Source organism: Vicia villosa, linkage group LG5 (genome assembly GCF_029867415.1).
Source record: "Vicia villosa cultivar HV-30 ecotype Madison, WI linkage group LG5, Vvil1.0, whole genome shotgun sequence".
In the NCBI taxonomy this organism is placed as follows: Eukaryota; Viridiplantae; Streptophyta; class Magnoliopsida; order Fabales; family Fabaceae; genus Vicia; species Vicia villosa.
The window spans coordinates 45,780,331-45,800,792 of record NC_081184.1 but is presented as its reverse complement, the minus strand read 5'-3'; the positions used below and the strand labels follow the sequence as shown (position 1 = coordinate 45,800,792).

At 38.5% G+C, this 20,462-nt stretch overlaps 1 protein-coding gene across 1 annotated transcript; it reads left to right on the top strand.

Moving 5' to 3' along the window:
• The first annotated feature begins 18,767 nt into the window (after positions 1 to 18,767).
• LOC131604596 (uncharacterized) lies at positions 18,768 to 20,453 on the top strand. The gene is made up of 2 exons (XM_058877029.1): positions 18,768 to 19,469; positions 19,650 to 20,453. The coding sequence occupies exons 1-2, from the start codon at positions 18,768 to 18,770 to the stop codon at positions 20,451 to 20,453; spliced, it is 1,506 nt and encodes a 501-aa protein (XP_058733012.1).
• Positions 20,454 to 20,462: the final 9 nt, after the last annotated feature.

The following is a 20,462-nucleotide window of genomic DNA, read 5'->3' as shown; positions in this document are numbered from 1 at the left end:
AGGCGTCAATAACATGCACTCATACATCCGGTAATATTCCCTCATCCGATATATTATTTAATTAGTCCCACAATATAATTTATTTACACATTTCAATGAAAATAATCTAATGTTTATTATGTTTTTATTTAAGGTTGTTGTATGACAGAGTGTTGCGCGGGACTCCGTTGTCTAACAGATTCCGTTTCGTGTCTTCCGCCCACTGCAGCGGAATGACAATTGCTTCGGAACGGGAATCAGTTAGACAGCGATTAGTCGATAGATTCATGTCCACCGGCAACACAAAATGTCTGCATCTTTGGGCGTATAATACCCGACCAGTAGGGTTAGTTTCTCATTCTTTGTTCATCTAATTTCTGTTTCTTTTGTGTATAGCCAAATTTTCATATAACCTATTGTTTTTATTTATAGAGCACACTGGTTGCTGCTTGCTATCAACCCTATAAGGGAAGTCGTGTATTATCTGAATTCGGTAAATGGTGAATGGACCAATTATCAGGCCATGAAGGACATCGTTGATTTGTAAGTGGGATCGTTCTAAATATATACTCGTGTATATTTATATATATATTTACTTATTTGTGGGATTGATCTAAACATATGCTTTTACATATTTGTTAATTAGATCAATACAAGTGTTCCGAAGTCAACGGGACGCACAGGTATCCCGAACTAAATCTAGCAACATTACTTGGATCCAAGTGCAGGTAAATTATTTTTCACAATGTTGCTTATAATATATTTATGCTACTTGATAAAACAATGCACAACTATAGAATCTTATTTGTTTTTCTATGTAGTGTCCGCAACAGCGAAACAGTTACGATTGCGGATACTTTGTATTGAGGTATATAAAAGAAATCCTTCAGGCAAATCAATTAGAGATTCCGCTTACGGTATGAATTTATAACTTAAGATAATTTCATATAACTTATTACATTTAACTAAATGTATCATTCATATTTTTTTTTGTTTTGTAGTACCTTGACGAATTCCGTGCCGCTACATACCCGAAACTTAAGTTGGAAGAAATAAAAGAGGATTTGAGTCATTTTTATATTAAGCACTTTTTCATGTAGGATTTGTGTCGATTTACTTACAATTTTATATAACATTATTGATGTTGTAATATATGATGTATATATATAATTTTGGATATTATTTTGGTATATATATTGTCTTACTGATGGCTGAAATAATATCGTCGAAAATAAATTACAGGTCGAAAATAAATTATAGGTCGAAAATATTACAGGTCGAAAATATTACAGGTCGACTGGGAGGATTAAATTACAGGCTGCACATTAAAAAACCTCACAAACCTACTAAAGCGCTTCTTAGTAAAAGCGCTGCCAAAGATTAATAAAAAAGAATTAAAAAAAAAAAAAACGCAACATACGAAAGCGCTTCTGGAAAAGAGCTCTTATAGGGTGGCCTTTAAGAGCGCTTTTTCCTAAAAAAGCGCTCTTAAAGGCCACCCTATAAGAGCGCTTTTCCAAAAGCGCTTTCGTATGTTGCTTTTTTTTTTTTTAACTCTCACAGGGGGGGCTATAAGAGCGCTTTTCTGGGAAAAGCGCTCTTAAAGGTGGGCCTACGAGAGCGCTTTTTCTGGAAAAAGCGCTCTTAAAGGTGGGCCTACGAGAGCGCTTTTTCTGGAAAAAGCGCTCTTAAAGGGGGGCCTACCAGAGCGCTTTTAGAAGCGCTTTTGTAGGCTACGCCAGCGCTGGCTTTGGCAGCGCTTTAAAGCGCTGTTAAAGGCCAAAAAAAGCGCTTTTAAAAGCCCTGCGCGTTGTAGTGTCGATGTAGTAATAATAGGATTTATCCCAAATATCGATCTCGTGGACTGCGTAGGAAATATAAGTTATTTTAATGATTCAATTGAACAAAAGATCATGGGGGTTTTGTTGTTTGACTAGAAATAATGATAAATGACAACAAATCAATAAGAGACGTAAATGTGACTTTAAAACAATACGAGAGAATATGCTAGGGTGAGTGTATGAATTGCCTTGCAATGACCCTTAATCCTTAGTTATAAAATATCAATGTACATGAACTATTACCGAATCTCAAGAGTTATCTTCCCTAATTCCTCAGAGGAAAACCTTTTGATACTTTCTTGTATCCTAATTCCTTAGCAATTCAAGAAGTAATCAAGCGCAATATAATTTATCAAGATTATTATGGTTACTACGAAGCATCCTCATTCCTAAGCAATAGCAATCGTAATATAATTTTGCAAACAGCGATAAGGTGGTTTGTCCGACCTAAACGTTAACCGTAAATCAAAAATCTATTTGTCAGATAGATAGAGCAATAAGCACTTTGCACAATCAAATAATTTCACACACATAAATATTCTCTAACATAAAGGAAATTAGGTTCAATGACAATAGCAATTCAGAGACACCCCCCTAGCATTGGGGGGTTTAGCCGCTCATAATATTCAAAGAAAATACAATAGGAAGATTAGACATTACAAGAAAATTGGATTGCTTTGATCTTCAATCGCAATTGCTCTTGAAGATCTCTGTTCTCCAAAACCCTTTAGAGCTCTCCTCTTTCTTCTGCAATTCTTTCGTACGTCCAAAAAGTCCCTTTCTCTTTGCCATAAGGTTGTTCTTATAACTCGCTTCCATTCAGGTTGAAACTGAAGTACCAAAAATACCCTTACTGGTCCCCTTCAGGTGAGAAAAATAATGAAAATAAAATCAGCACGCTTCAACAACACGGGCCGTGTAGCTGCACACGGGCGCCCGTGTTGTTTCTCTGCTCCTGGGCCAAAAAACACACGTTCCCTGCATCTTCTCACACGGACCGTGTGCCTGCACTCGGGTGCCCGTGTGAAACCTCTGTCTTTGCATCAAACTTGCTTTTCTAGCCACTTTTTGACACGGACCGTGTGCATGCACATGGGTGCCCGTGTGGCCCTCAGCTTTGGCTTTTTCGGCTTCTTTTTCCATTCGTGCGCGCCATAAGTCTCTATCTCTCCCGTGCATCAACCTGATCAAAAACAAACTAACAACCAGCGCATAAAACGACACTTTTATAATACTCAAAACACATTAAAATGCAACAAAGCCATACGACCGAAAAACAAGAAACTCACTTTAAAAACATATGCCAATGCCACTTAGTATTACCAAGATTACGAATTTCGGTCGGAAAAAGGTGCGGAAACTTACTAGAAATGGTGACCGATCAACGTGCTGTGCGAAGTCTTTGCAAACGGGATGAGAATAGAGGATGCCTCAGTGATCTCCAGCTTACCATTCAAAATCTCTGCCAAGGCTCCATTCAAAATTTCTGCTACACTCAAAGTGGCATCAGTAGTCATTGCTAGTCCAACTCCATTTCCATACTCCTCAGACAAAGCTGTCCCATGGGGATACGACGCTAATGTTTACGTTCATGGAGTTAAGCAGAGTACCTCGACTGAAGAGACCGCAAAGTTAACTACTCCAACTGTGGGTAATATTGTGGGTACCAGCAAGATCACGAGAAGTGGAAGAATCTTTTCACCAGAAATTTCTCCAAATGTTGCTGCTGGTCCAGTCCGAGTCCCAGTTCCTAATCAAAATGTCAGCGCTCAAGGCAAAGAGCCACAAGTTGAACAAGTTCAAACCCCGGTGGAGATCACTGCTGAGGATCCATCAAAGCAAGAAATGGAGGAAATATTGAAAATCATCTGCAAAAGTGATTACAATATTGTTGAGCAACTGGGGCACACTGTAACATCCTATTTTTATTATCATTTTAATTAATTAGGATTATTTGATAATTGGCATTGTTTATGTGTTTATTTAATTGTTGTTTGAATAATAATTATTTGATTTTGTGGTAATGTGTTATTTACCTAATTAATGAGTGGTAGAATTTTATTTGGAATTAGCTAAATGGGCCTAGTTGAGTGAGAAAGAGTATTAGGTGGGTTAAGCCCAAATGAAATAATGAGAGTTAGAAGGTAATTTGTGAGTTAACCTAAATTAGATAGAAAGATAGAAAGAAGAGGAGAGAAGAGAAAAGAGGCAAAATAGTGGAAGAGACAAGAGAAGAGGATTGTGAGATTCTTGAAGTTAGGAGGAGAAATTCAAGAGGTAAGGGTTTGAATACAAGTTCTTATAGGTTATATGATTGGGTAATGTGTTTTGTTGTGATTATCTCTTCATCTTTGCAATTTCATGGAAAAACATAGAAAGGTTAGGTTTTTATGAACATATGCATAAATTGATGGATTGAAATGTGCTTAGTTGATGTTTGGTGTTGGTATGATGTTATAAGACCCGTAATATGTGTTGTATTTGTGTGTATATCATGTATTCTGTGGTTGTTCGAAATATGCAATGTTTGCCAACATGATTGGGTTAAGTTTGGGGAATTTTGAGTGAGTTTCGTATGCTGTTTTTGGGCTTTGGGGTTTTCTGAAAATCGCCAGTTCGCGCCGCGAACCACTGTTCGAGCCGCGAACCTCTTGGCAGAAACTTGGGAAAAACTGGATCTGCACAGTTCGCGCCGCGATCCCTTGTGCGCGCCGCGAACTGCTTGGCAGAAGGTTTGGGATTTTTGAACTTGCTCAGTCCGCGCCGCGATCCCCTGTGCGCGCCGCGAACTGCTTGGCAGAACTAAGGAACATTTGATTCACTCAGTTCGCGCCGCGAACTACTTTGGCGCCGCGAAACCTGTTTTACAGCACTTTTTCTAAACTTTGAAAGGCCATAACTTTTAATCCAAAACTCCGTTTTATGTGCCGTTCGAAGCGTTAGAAAGCTATTGTGATATTCTATATGATAGTATAGGATCTAATTGCACATGATTGATAAATTGTGATGTTATCATATGGAATGATGTGTAATTATCTTATGTGTAATATGTTAGTATATGATGTATATCCATTGTTGGAACACTTTGTGTAGATGTAAACATGATGTGTGTGATTGGATATGTGATGGTTGTTATGCCTTGTTGAATGTGTTAATTGTGTTGTGAATGTTGTGTACAATTGGTGAATAATTCATAGAGTTGGATTATGGTGTTATGCGGTGAGTTAAGATTGACGAGATAATCTTAATTGCATAATTTGTTGGTATTTGTACATACATTCATAGCATGGTCGGCTTTATTGTGGAAGCGGTGAAACTTGGGTTCACATGGTAAGAGACGTTGATCCTTAATTGGAAATAGGCGTAGAAGACGTGATCCTTAATTGGAGATAGGCGTATTGGCTTTGATCTTGTCCGGGTCGGAAGCGTGGCTTGGATTCTAAACATTGAATCGGAAAGCGGTGAAACATTGGATTCACATTGGGTACCACATGCATTGAGTCACATTGTTGCATTTCGAGTCACATTGTGTGTTATGTGATTGCCTTGTATACATGTGATTTGTTTTGGAATAATGATTAATATGTGATATGTGAATTGCCTACATTGAGAAGTGTGATGAATAGTGAAATGTATGCTTGTTTATGTTTACATTTCCCATTATTATGTTTTCTATAAGAAGTTGAATTCTCACCCTTCTGTTTGAATGTTATCCTTCGTTGGTAACGTGCAGGTTCCGACGAGTAGTAGCTTGTCCGAGGAATTAGCCGAGGAGCTCCTGAGTTTGTTATTGGATTAGGTAGCGAGTCATATGCTCTGATCATGTAACACTTGGGGGGATTTTATCGTAGTCTTATACTCATGTTTGGATGTTGCTATTTACTATGTTTTGTTGGATATTCGGATATGTTTGTTTGAGATCTCGGATATGTTGATTAAGGCGATGTAGCCAAAATTGTGGATTGGATGTTAATTCGAATTTGGTAGATGAATATAGTATGGGATATATTCATTGAAATTTTAATAGCAATTCAATTGGTTTCCGCAAGCGTTTATGCATATGTATGGAAGTATGAGATTTACATTGTGTTACAAATATGATCTTTGCATATTAAGAATGTTGGATGTTTTGCTTTAGGTTTTCATTTGTGATGGAAATAACATGTGATGCCCTTTTCCTTTATGCATGTTTACTCTGTTAATTATATGATATATTTGGGGTTAGAAAAGGGGTGTTACACACACCGCTTCAAAAATCTCAATGCTATCTCTGCTAAAATATTCAGAAGCTCATGCCAAAGCTCTGATGAAGTTCCTCAAAGCTGCGCATGTACCTCAAGAGATCTCAGTCGACCAATTTGAGAATTGTGTTGCCAATCTAACCGTGAGCAATGGTCTCGGTTTCTCCGATGTGGATCTAACCCCTGCTGGAAAAAATCACAACAAAGCCTTACATATCTCCATTGAATGTAATGGCACCACTCTATCTCATGTGCTAGTAGATAACGGTTCCTCTTTGAACGTGTTACCGAAAACAGTACTAGAAAAGCTTGACTTCGAAGCAATTGTGTTACAACCAAGTGATGTTGTGGTAAGAGCCTTTGACGGGTCAACCAGAACGGTATACGGAAAAGTGAATCTCCCAATCAGAGTGGGTTCTCAGATCTTTGATTCTATCTTTTACGTAATGGAAATTCACCCAGCATACTCCTGTTTACTTGGACGTCCTTGGATACACGGGGCAAACGCTGTAACTTCTACCCTGCATCAGAAGTTAAAATATCCAGTAAAAGGAAAGATTGTCACAGTCTATGGCGAAGAGGAATATGTGGTTAGTCACCTAAGCAATTCCAAATATGTTGAGTTGGAGGACGAATTCATCGAAACTCCATGCCAATCATTTGAGGTGGTCTCCCCAGATGTCTCTACCACCAAGCATATTCCTGCTACTCCAACTACAACTATGGCTTCTCTCAAAGATGCCAAAGCCATGATTGAACAGGGTGATTGCACAGTATGGGGACAGCTTCCCGATATACCATACAAGTCTGACAAGCTAGGCCTGGGCTATGATAGTGAAAATCAAAAGAATGATCAAGGTCCTCATTCTGGAGGATTAATGTCACACTTCGTCAGCCAAGAAGTAAACGCTATTGAAGATGAAGGAGTGTTCTTGAACCATATCATTCAGCCATATCCAGATGAGATTCCACCCATTTCCATTGGAATGTGGGATGCTGTGGGAGAACCAAATGGCGGGTATAACTATCATTATGCCGCACCTCAGAATTCTTATATTGCTATGGAAGACATTACCCCGACTGGATGGGGTGATCAAATTGAAAATGACAAAAGTTTCACAAGTCCCGTCACTAAGCAATATCAAAATACACCCAAAGAAGTATGGGACTGTCGCGGGCGAAAAATCGTTTTTTGTGTTCCTCTTTTTGTGGATGAGACACCTGATGCCTTCTTTGGGCTCGAGTGCTCATAAAAATGATTTTTCTTTTGTTCCGACCAAACTTTTTATTATTTCCAAAGTAGGAAAAGGAAAAAAGCTGCAATAACCTTAAAAGTGGGGGAGAGATCTTTGGGTAAGAGGGTTGGTTATACGAAGGGAAGGTATTATCACCCAACGTATCTATAGTACTCTATAGGTTTCTTTGTTATGTTTTATTCCATTCTTGTTGTGGTGGAGGTTCTTGTGAAAAAGAGGTGGGACCTAAGGTGTTTGTTGGATTATGCTCGCAAAGATCATCGCGATCCTCTGCATACATATCCCCTAGAGGGAATCAGAGCATCTGTAGCTCGGGGTCTACGGGTGCTAAGGTTTGAATGGTTTTTTTTGTTTTGTTTTGCTCGCCAAGGATCGACCTTGTGCCTACGTATTCTCAAAGGGATGTTGACAAAGTCAGAGCAATCGTAGTTCCCACTTATGCTAGTGGAAGCAAAGGAAAAGAGACAAATGTCATCTAAATGTTCGATGTATCTAATCTATATCATCACATACATCTGTTTGATTTTGTTTGAAAATCTTTTCATTATAAGCCCGGGGCCATGCCACTTAGGGTGCTTAGAATGATAAAGATGTTTTTGTTGTTTAACCAGCCTTGTGGCAAAAACTTTTAATGAAGTCAGCCTTGTGACAAAAAGTTTTAATTAATCAACCAGCCTCGTGGCAAAAGTTTCAATGAAGTCAGCCTTGTGACAAAAACTTTGATTAATCAGCCAGTACGGTGGCAAAACTGTTTGATTGATTAGCCAGCCTTGTGGCAAAAAGTTTGATTGATTAGCTAGCCTTGTGGCAAAAAGTTTGATTGATTGATTGATTGTTTGTGATGGTATAGAAGAGATACTCCTATCATAGAGATGATAAATGTCTAATCTCCTAGGGTTTTTTGATTTGGATATTGGGGATGCTTATAAGAAGCCCGTGGGTCCTTGTACGAAGCCCAAGAGGAGGCTATCCGAGGGTCCTTGCATTGTAAGCCCAAGAGGAGGCTATGGGAGGGACAATCCAGGGTCCTTGCATTGTAAGCCCAAGAGGAGGCTATGGGAGGGTCACTCGTTTGTACAAAGCCCAAGGGGAGGCATGGTATAGTTGGTCTGAGCTCTTAGAGCGATTTCACCGGGAAACCATACTCTATGTCCTAACCTAAACTAGTGGAGATTCTTTGCACGAAGCCCAATAGGAGGCTATGGGGAACCTAGTGTTGTACTAAGTTGAACAAGCACACATATCACACATATGAACAAACATGAACAAGTATGAACAAACATGAACAGGTATGAACAATTATATATGACAAAGTGTGTGTATATAATGGAGTTTATGAAGGAAATATACCTGTAAGCATGATCCATTTATATACACGGGAGCTCGGGACTTACACTCGGGAAGAGGTCCGCTTGAGTTTATTCAAAGCTATGTAAACAGGTTTTTACAAGGGCTTGGGACTTATACCTACATGGAGGCCCATGATATATTTTTTGGAAGATTTAAAGATAAACCTTCATTTTTGATTTGTTATTCAAAGTTAAAAATCAAATTGATCGAGATATGTACAAAAATGTGTGTGTACAATGAAATACCTAATTTCATGTACAGGAATGGGTATGTACAAAAGGGGCTTGGGACTTATACCTACGTGGAGGCCCGTGGTATTTGTACAAAACATGGTTGACTGTTTATTTACAGACGCGTTGTTTGAAAAAACGGTTTGAAGATTTGTTTTGAAAGAGTTTTCTGTACAAAGAAAAACTGTATAAAGAAAAGGAAAGGGACTTATACTCTCTAATATTCGAGAGGCCCATGTTTTATTTTCATAAAACATGGTGGATGGTTTAAAAAAGAGTTGAAAGATTTGTTTGTTAAAAAAACTGTTTGGAAGTTTATTTGAAAAAAAATTTTCTGTTAAAACAAAAACTGTACAAAGAAAGACGAAAGGGACTTATACTCTCTAATATTCGAGAGGCCCCACATCGTTTTGAAAATCAATCGATCAATTAAAAAGATTTAATCAATCGTTTCCTTTGAAAATCAAAAAGAAATGGTTTACCGTTTTTGAAACGAATCGTGATCGCTCGTTTTTAAAACGATTTGAATTTTGAAAGAAATCAATTTAATCAAGATAAACAAGAAGATTGTCTTCAAATAACATTTAGATGATTAGGGTTTGCTTCAAAAAATATTTACAAGTGATTAAATTTGAATATCAAATGAAAAATAATATTTAAAAGTATTAAAATTACTTAAAAACAAGTCATTTTAAAACCAATTAAAAATGTATCAAATAAATATTTTTTGATGATTTTTTTTTGATATTCTTAAAATATATATATTAAATAAAGAGTGTAAAAAAAAAAATGAAGAGAAAATAAATTAATTTGATTGGTTAATTAATGGGTTAAAGTTGTAAAGAAAATAGAGAAAAATAGTGTCAAAAAATTGGTTTTGTCTTCCAAAGGGCTTGAACCCACGCCCTTGTGCTTACTACTCAAAACATGAACCAAGCGAGCTGCGCGTGCAGCTTGTTATTCATACGCTTCCAAGGAATTATATTTTAAAACAAATATTTGAAATTTCCAAACCAAAAAACGCGCCAAGAACACAACCCTAACTGAATTTTGAATTTCTTCAAATCTGTGTTGTTTTGATCAGGTAAAGGGTCTATTCCACTTGGTTTTTCATGACGAACATGATGGTGGTCTTTAATTTCATTTATTTTTGCTCTAAGGTGATCAATTTTGTGATGAACACTAAGAACCCTAATTCTGAGTTTCAATCTGAAATCGTGTATAATTGATGAATTGTGAAATTGATTGAGGGCTATTGATCAGTGATAGTGCAGAAACAAGATAGTATGGCAGTTTTTCATTTATGATGCATGTATGATAGAGTTTGAAGTTCATGAGGCTTACCTTCAAAAACGGCCAAACTGGAAATTGAAATCGTGCCTGGAGGTGTTACAGATGTTGTTTCTTGATCTGGACAGCATCAATGGACCTTATGGAACATGTTTGAATGCTTGGAACAGTTTGAATTCACCTGAGCTAAGCTATGGAACCTGAACTGCAGTTGCTTCAAGTATGAATCGAATTTGAAGATGGAGATGTTACAGGTCATATGTGAGTGTTTGGATCATTCATATGAAGTATATGGAAGGTGTTAGAAGTGATAGTTTGGACAGAAATGGCCTGGATTTGATTTTGGCATGATAAGGCTCTCTTTATGCAAACATGGTGGTTGAAGAGTGATTCTGAGATTTAGGTGTTTTTGGGGTGTGTGAGTGGTTCAAACACATCCCATATGATGTTTATGAGTTGTTAGAACCATCACTTTGGCCAGAAATTCAAAGGTTTGGAGGTTGGGATTTCTACCTCACTTTGAAACTTGAAACTTGCAACTTAAGAAAGAAGGGAGAAAACCTATAATTGTGAGGTTTTGGTGTGAATTTGAAGATGATTTGAACCTCTATTTATAGGCCAAGGATTCTGAATGAAGAGCTCTTGCAAGTGGCTTCAAGAATGATGATTTGGCTTAAGAGATAAAATGGAATCTTTCACATTAAATGCAAATGGTTAAAGTAACTAAACCATGGTTATTTTGGCCAAGCTTCTTATCTCTTTCCTATCTGATCTTAAACCAGAAAATATCTCTCAATCATTGCTTCTTTGCATCATTGCTTGAATTATAAGTCATGTAGTCTTGAAACTTAGTGAAAAATGGTGAAAATTCAAGTGAAAATGATCACTAAATGCATAATTCAAAACCATAGCTACACTCCATATTTTTTCATGCTCTTAGACATTTTGGAAAGCTCATGTTACACACTTCAAAAGCTTAGTTGAAAGTTTCTTCAAGATCCTTAAGGAAGTGGGTGAAAAAGATCCATGAACTTTGAAGAAAATGAGATTTCAAGTGAAACTTTCAAAAAGTACCAACTTTGAAGCACCATATCTCTTAAATGGTTGATCTTATGGAAAAAATTTATATGTGTCAAAGTTGTTTATTGGATCAAAATCTACAACTTTCATGTTGGAAGTTTTTTTCAGTTTGTAGGTGAAATTTTGAGAAATTCCCTTTCAAAGTTTGGAAAAAACCATGAAAAACACTTAGAAAAATTTTCTAAGTATGAAAGTCAAACTTTTGACTTTTTGATTCTTGATTGATTTTCTTGATTTTTCTTGATCAAATGACTTCTCATATCATATATTGATGATTCAAAACTTCAAAAGTCATGGTTGACCAAAATTCCCCAAAAGTCAATGGTGATCTTGTACAGTTGACTTTTTCAGACGAATCGCGTTTCTGGAGATTTCAAATGAAACAGGCTATCCTCATCAAATGAATGGTATGAATGGATCATATTGAAGCATTAGAGGATATTGAGCCATGGTTTGAGTTGTGACACCATGTCCTGATTAAAAAGTCAGTTGCTCAGTGAATCAGGTCAAAAACCCTAATTGTCGACCTGATGAAATTGATGACTGTGGATCTTGAATTGAGATGTAATTTCCATTGGATGTTGTCATAGGGATTATTTGAGGATGATTGAAACCTTTGATTGACTTCCTGGGGGTTTTTATGGTTTCCCAAATGTGATCCCTGATTTCAGTCCCTGATAGTTTAAAACCCTGATCTGAGGATTTGTCTGATCAATCTTTGTGTAGGAGATGTTATGAGCCAATGGATTAGGTCAAAATGATGCACTTGAGGTCTTGATATCATGTCCCAAGCCATTAGGTCAAATTCTGAGCAAAAGTCAAGAGTATGCTGTCTTCAGTCAAAACCCTAATTCAGTCGATTCAAAGTCTTTGAGCTTGTTGAAATGAATCTCTGAGGACCAAATGTTAATTGTTGATGAAGATGATTCATTTGAAATGAAGGGAGAACAAAACCCTAATTGATTGTTACTTGTACTGATGAGTGATTTCCTGATTAAATCCTGCTGAGTCACAAGTAGCAAACACAAGCTATGCAATTTGTTAGAGATGCAAATGATGCATATGCAGATGATATGAGGTGGTATCTTAGGTCAAAAATTGGGGTATGACAGGGACACGCTAGGAGAACCCAGCGGCAAATATGACTATATGGTGAAATATTCCGCTCCTCCAAGCTCACAAATTGCTATGAAGGACATTGTCCCAACTGGATGGAATGAACATTACGATGACAATTTCGCTTTCGAAGAAGCCAGGGAAATACCAAATAACGAGGGTTGCTTTCTGTCAGCATACACTCCTCACCAGGAGGCACAAGTCTCTATTCAAAACATCATCCCGACTTCATGGGACGGCCTTATCGAGCATCTCGCTCAGCCAACAGAGATATCTCAGCCTGGGCTCTCGTATCCAGCAGAGTATATCCCTTATCCCGAAGGATCACCGGCTCATTTTCCCACTAATGAAATCAATGCTGTGGAAGATGAAAAAGACAACTGCAACTGGAACAGCTGGTTACTCCCTGCTCACAACAGTGGATTGAACAACTGGAAAGCTGAGGATGTGATCTCCTTTGACCAGGAGTAAATGCCATTTCCTGTTTTCTTTGTGTATATTGTGCAAAGATAAAAATGGTTCCTAAACAATCGAACCATGAGCTTGAAAGCCGTGTGCCTTAGCACACTGGTCCTTCTATAAGGGCTTATCATATCATGATCATGCGCATTCAATAAAATCATGGGACGCTTGCATATTTAAATTTTATGATCCTTTTTCTTTCTTTCTTCGCTTTCAAATAGCTATGTTTTTTCTTCACACACATTCACATAACTAACATGCAGATTCACATACACTCTGGATCCAGTCAACAACGATTCTGCTATTGCCCGTCATGACTTTGAAAGTCCGATCTACCAAACTGAGGACGAAAGTGAGGAAGATTGTGAAGTGCCAAGAGAATTTGCAAGGCTGCTAGAACAAGAAGACAAGGCCATACAGCCTCACGAGGAGCCAATTGAGGTCATCAACTTGGGCAGCAACGAAGAAAAGAAAGAAGTCAAAATAGGGGCTGATTTAGAACACAGCATCAAGCAAAGACTGATTCAAATGCTGCGAGACTACGTCGAGATATTCGCCTGGTCCTATGAAGATATGCCAGGCCTTGACACAGACATTGTAGTTCATCGCCTGCCAATCAAAGAAGGTAGCATTCCAGTCAAACAGAAACTACGAAGGAGTAGACCTGATATGTCAAAAAAGATCAAAGACGAGGTTGAAAAACAGTTCAATGCCGGATTCCTAAAAGTTGTAAGCTATCCTCCTGGGATAGCTAACATCGTGCCTGTACCTAAAAAAGACGGGAAAGTCAGAATGTGCGTGGACTACAGAGATCTGAACCGGGCAAGCCCCAAAGATGATTTCCCTCTACCACACATCGATGTACTGGTTGACAATACCGCACAATGCAAGGTATTCTCCTTTATGGACGGATTCTCAGGGTACAATCAAATCAAGATGACACCCGAAGACATGGAAAAAACAACCTTCACAACACCCTGGGGAACCTTTTGTTACAAAGTAATGCCCTTTGGTCTGAAAAACGCAGGAGCAACCTATCAACGTGCAATGGTAGCGCTATTTCATGATATGATTCATCAAGAAATAGAGGTGTATGTCGATGACATGATTGCAAAATCCAACACCGAGGAAGAACATCTGGGTCATTTACACAAGTTGTTTGACAGACTCAAGAAATACAAGTTGCGACTAAACCCAAATAAGTGTACCTTTGGAGTAAGATCCGGCAAACTCTTAGGTTTCATCGTCAGCAGCAAAGGTATTGAGGTTGATCCCGCCAAGGTTAAAGCCATTCAAGAAATGCCTATACCTCGTACTGAGAAACAAGTCAGAGGATTCTTGGGACGTCTAAATTACATCGCCCGATTTATTGCCCACATGACTACTACTTGTGTGCCGATCTTCAAATTGTTGAAGAAAGATCAAGTGGAAAGGTGGAATGACAAATGCCAGTTAGCCTTTGACAAAATCAAAGAATATCTCCAAAAACCTCCAATCTTGTTGCCACCTGTGGAAGGCAGACCTCTGATAATGTACCTAACTGTGTTAGAAGACTCAATGGGGTGTGTACTAGGACAACATGACGAATCCGGCCGAAAGGAGCACGCAATCTACTATCTTAGCAAAAAGTTTACCGATTGTGAAACAAGATACTCACTACTCGAAAAAACTTGTTGTGCCTTAGCATGGGCAGCTCGCCGGCTAAGACAGTACATGCTAAATCACACCACTTTCCTAATCTCCAAGATGGATCCCATCAAATACGTGTTCGAAAAACCTGCTCTCTCTGGAAGAATAGCGAGATGGCAAATGATCTTAACAGAATATGACATTCAATACACTTCACAAAAAGCAATCAAAGGAAGTGTGGTAGCTGATCATCTGGCTCATCAAGCAGTGGATGATTATCAAGCATTGAACTTTGACTTCCCAGACGAAGACATTATGCTAGTCAATGACTACAAACAACCAGGACCAGAAGAAGGACCCAAGCCAGGATCCCGGTGGACTATGGTTTTTGACGGAGCTTCTAATGCACTTGGCAATGGCATCGGAGCTGTGATCATTTCCCCCGCAGGAAGTTACACACCGATCACTGCCAGATTATGCTTCAATTGCACTAACAATATAGCCGAATACGAAGCATGTATTCTGGGTCTTAAAGCTGCAATCGATCTAAGAATCAAATTCCTGGAAGTCTACGGAGACTCGGCCTTGGTAATCTACCAAGTCAAAGGGGAGTGGGACACGAAGCACCCGAATATAATTCCTTACAAAGAATATGTGCTGAGTTTGATTCCTTACTTCGAAGAAATCACTTTCGAACACATCCCACGCGAGGAAAATCAACTAGCTGATGCTTTAGCTACCATGTCATCCATGTTCAAAGTCAGGTGGGACAACGAGGCGCCTATGATCACCATTTACAGGCAAGATGAACCATCTTATTGCAATGAGATCAATGCCGAGGGAACCGAGGAAAAACCATGGTTCCATGAAGTAAAAAGATATCTCGAAGCTCAGGAGTACCCTGAAGGGGCATCCATTAATGACAAAAAGTTTCTAAGGAGGTTTGCTGCCAAATTCTTTCTAAGCAATGGAACCTTATACAAACGCAACCATGACTCGACTTTACTTCGCTGTGTAAACAAGAAGGAAGCAGAACAGATCATGGAAGAAATACACAATGGTACCTTCGGTACTCATTCCAGTGGACATACAATGGCTAAAAAGATCCTGAGAGCAGGTTATTACTGGTCTACCATGGAAACAGACTGCCATCATCACTCCCGAACATGTCACAAATGCCAGATATACGCTGACAAAGTACATGTACCGCCAGTTCCATTAAGCGTCCTGACGGCTCCTTGGCCTTTTGCAATGTGGGGTATTGATATGATTGGAGAGATCAAACCCACTGCTTCCAACGGACATCGCTTTATCCTGGTCGCTATTGACTACTTCACAAAGTGGGTAGAAGCAGCTTCATTTGCTTCTGTCACCAAGAATGTGGTGGCCCGGTTCATCAAATACAATCTCATTTGTCGGTACGGCATCCCTGAACGGATTATCCGTGACAATGGCACAAATCTAAACAACAGAATGATTACTGAACTTTGCACACAGTTCAAGATCAAACATCATAATTCTTCTCCATATCGACCAAAGATGAACGGCGCGGTGGAAGCTGCCAACAAGAACATCAAGAAAATCATACAAAAAAATGACAGTAACCTACAAAGACTGGCCTGAGATGTTGCCTTTTGCTCTTCATGGTTATCGCACATCTGCGCGTACTTCAACAAGGGCAACTCCATTCTCCTTAGTCTATGGTATGGAAGCAGTTCTTCCAATTGAAATTCAGATTCCTTCCCTAAGGATTATGAAAGAAGCCAATCTAGACGAAGACGATTGGATTCAAACACGGTTGGACCAGATAAACTTGATTGATGAGAAAAGGCTCGCAGCTATTTGTCATGGTCAGCTATACCAAAAGCGTATGATCAAAGCCTTCAACAAAAAAGTCAAAAGTCAAGCATACCAAACTGGTGGCTTGGTTGTCAAACGCATCATCTTACCACAAGGTGACTGTTAGGGACCAAATAGTACTGACTTTCATATATTGTTTTTGGTCCCTTTAACCACTTTTCATTCAATAATCACACTTTTATTTGTACAATTTAATAATTTTGCAATTTTGTTAAGTTTTAGTTCATTTGAATTGTTATTTCACATGTTTGTTAGTTTTGTAGTGCTTTAATTAGGTTTGAAGCTCATGGAAGCGAAGAGGAATTACTTGAAGACTTGGAATAGCAAAAGAAGTGCTGATGAAGCCTGTTTGCCCCGCAAACATCCTTTGCCCCGCCAACTGATAGATGCTGAACAAGTCCAGTTTTGAAGTGAAACTGATGTGGCAAAAGATTCCCTGTTTGCCCCGCAAACATTGTTTGCCCCGCAAATAGTGCGCTGCAGAATTTGTTCTTTTATTTGGTTGCCACTTGTCATGAGATAGGGTTTTATCTTTTGAAGATAAAAAGTTAGTACGAATTAGGGGTTATTTAGGGAGATAAAAAAGGGAATTTAGAGGATTCTATTATATTGTAAACCACACATTGAGACTAGGGTTTTGGAGAGAAAAGCTTGCACCTTTGTGAGAGATTGATGCTCATAGCTTCTTCTTCATTCTTCTTGTTGTCAACCATGGTGATGAGTAGCTAAATCCCTCTTTGACAAGATTAGAGGTAGTAGCTATCCTTGTTAACTATGTATTTTCTCTAGCACATTTGTATGAACTTCATTGGTATTGAAATGGATGAATGTTGTTGTTTTATCTTTTATATTTAGATTTGATTTATGATTGAGAAATATATTTCAAGTCTTGGTCTACAACATTTTATCAAATAGTGAATAAATGCTAGAGATAGATTTATTTGCTACTTTTCTATTTGTATCAAACAATCAAGATTAGTATATTGATAGTTAGAGTGAGAGATCATCTAAAGATTAATATATTAACTTTCACAATTTTGTTTAGACATAAACATTGTTGGGAGGATACTAGAGCATTTCACCATTAATGAAGTTATGCATTTGTTGTTAAAGTCACATAGAAGATAGGGGTAGTGAAACCAAAACCAATCTTGTCAATCTTTTATCTTTGAACAAATCTTATTTTATTACTTGTTTTACCTTTTGAATAGAAAAATAGAAACTCAACTTAAACCAACTTTGTTACAACTTAAACTTAAAGCGATAGTAACTATAGAACGGCGGTAATATCACCCAATCTCTGTGGATACGATTTAAAAATATTTGCCTTGAATATACTATTCAACAAATTGGCGCCGTTGCCGGGGATTGGCGTTTGATATTGCAAGCATTGCAATAGTTCATTGTTTTAAGTTTTGTTACTTTGTTAATATTGCTTTTTCGTTTCACTTGGTTTGCTAGTTTTGTAGATTCTTGTGTATGCGAGAAAAAGCTTCCGAAGAGCAATTTCATTTTGATCCCGAAATTGAAAGAACACTCCGAAAGCTCAATAGCAAGACACGAAGAAGAAGGAAGTTAGCCCAAGAGAAGCAACAAAGAGAAGAGTCATCTACTTCTTCTAACAATCAAATTGAAGAAGTAGTTGTAGAGACTTTTGAAGGAGACATGGCGGGTGTTGTTCCAACCGAAATGTCCGCCAATAGTCCAAGACGTACCGCCCAATTTGCACGCAATGCTCAAGGTGGAGCAAATACGGAGATGAAGACCGGAATCCTCCAACTTGTTTATGCAAATCCATTCACCGGAATGGATCATGAGGATCCTTTCGCACATCTCACCAAATTTTATGAGATTGCGGGTTCAACGGGAGTCGATGCAGCCAATGAAGAATCATTGTTCAAGAGACTATTTCCACACTCATTACTTGGGAAAGCCAAAGAATGGTATCTTGATCAATTACCAAATGTGATGACGGATTGGAATCTATTGGAAGAAAAATTTTTAGAACGATATTTTCCTCAATCCCGATTCATGGAGGCCAAAACGGCAATTGCGGTTTTCAATCAAGGAAGCAACGAGTCCTTAAATGATGCTTGGGAAAGATTCAAATCCATGCTTAGAAAATGCAAGGGTCATGGTTTTGATGATCTCACACAAATTCACATCTTCCGCAATGGACTTCAACCGGTGCACAAGACACTTTTGGATGCTACCGCGGGTGGCTCTTTAATGTCAAAAAGCGCGGAGGAAGCAATCACTATCATCGATCGAATGGCACTCAATGATCGACAAAGTCAACATGATCGAAGTCCTTCCCAAAGGAAACCGGGAGTTCTTGAATTGAACACCAATGATGCCATCCTTGCTCAAAACAAGCTTCTATCACAGCAAGTGGAGTTACTCACACAACAAATGATGAAACTCCCACAACAAATGAAAGAGTTTCAAGGATCTCAAACTAGCCACCATGTGGCAGCTTGTGAACTTTGTAATGGAGATCATCGGACTGGTTTTTGTCCTCCCCCCGAAGGTGAAGAAGTGAATTATGTGAATAATGCAAACCAAGGCTATCAAAGTACACCTCCACCTCACAACAACCATTATCAAAGACACAATCAAGGGTATCAACCATCAAGATTCAAAAATTACAATTACCCTCAACAAAGTCCTTATCAAAGTCCAAATCCACAACATCAACAATCTCAAGGTGGAAGCTCAAACTTGGAAGACATTCTCACACAATTTATGCAAGCATCCATGGCTAATCAAAAAAGCAATGAAGCTGCCATCAAGAATTTGGAGAACCAAGTGGGCCAACTTGCAAAGCAATTATCCGAACAACAACCGGGATCTTCTTTTTCCGCCAACACTCAAACAAATCCAAGGGAGCATTGCAAAGCCATTGTGACAAGAAGTGGTAAAGAGATAAATGGTAGAATAGATGGAGGTGTTATAGTGGAAGATGATGAGGAAATAATAGTTGAAAACCAAGAGGGTGAGGTGGTAGTTGAAGATGAGGGAGAAAAGAGTGAGGAGAAAGTGGAGGAAGAATTAGTTGAAAAAGAGCGGAAAGAAAAAGAAGGAAGAGAGAAAAATGACAAAAAAGTGAAGAGGAATAAAAAGAGAAATGAGAATGTGAGCACAATTCCTCTCCAACATCTACCTTACCCGCATGTGCAATCAAGGAAGGAAGACGCAAGGCGCTACGCTCGATTTATGGATATATTTAAACAACTTCACATAAATATTCCATTTTCCGAAGCATTGGAGAAAATGCCCAAGTATGCAAAATTCATGAAGCAAATGCTCACAAAGAAAAAGAAGTACACGGATGAAGAGAAAGTTATGCTTGATGCTCATTGTAGTGCAATTATTCAAAAAACTCCCCCAAGAAAGGAAGCCGATCCGGGACGAGTCATTTTACCGATCACCATTGGAGGTAACTACATTAGTAATGGTTTGGTTGATTTGGGGTCTAGCATCAATTTAATACCTTTATCCGTTGTCAAGAGATTGGGGAACATTGAGATGAAACACACCAGGATAACTTTGCAACTAGCCGATAAGTCTATCATTTCACCATATGGAGTTGTACAAGACATGCTAGTAAAGGTTGACAAATTTTTGTTCCCGGTTGATTTTGTGGTAGTCGACATGGAGGAGGATTGTGATGTTCCATTAATACTTGGAAGACCATTCATGAAGACCACCCGAATGATGATTGATATCGATGATGGGATTATGAAAGTAAGGGTGCAAGATAAAGAGGTAATTTTTACTCTTTTTGAGTCTACGAAGCCTCCTAAGGATGAACATGACAACTTTCGAATCGATGATGAAAAAGGAGAAATCATTGAGGTGGCGAATCAATTTCACAAGGACAAGGAGAAGGAAAATCATGAGGGAAAGACTCATCACAAAAACTTTGAAGTTGGACAAATGGTGTTAGTGTGCAATTCAAGACTCAAGGTGTTTCCTAGTAAATTAAAGTCAAAGTGGTCGGGGCCATTTGTTGTGAGAGAGGTGAGAAATTATGGATCCATTGTGGTGGAGGACCCTAAAACACAAGAAAGCTGGACTGTAAAGGAACAAAGAATCAAAGGATACCACGATGGATAAGCAAACCGC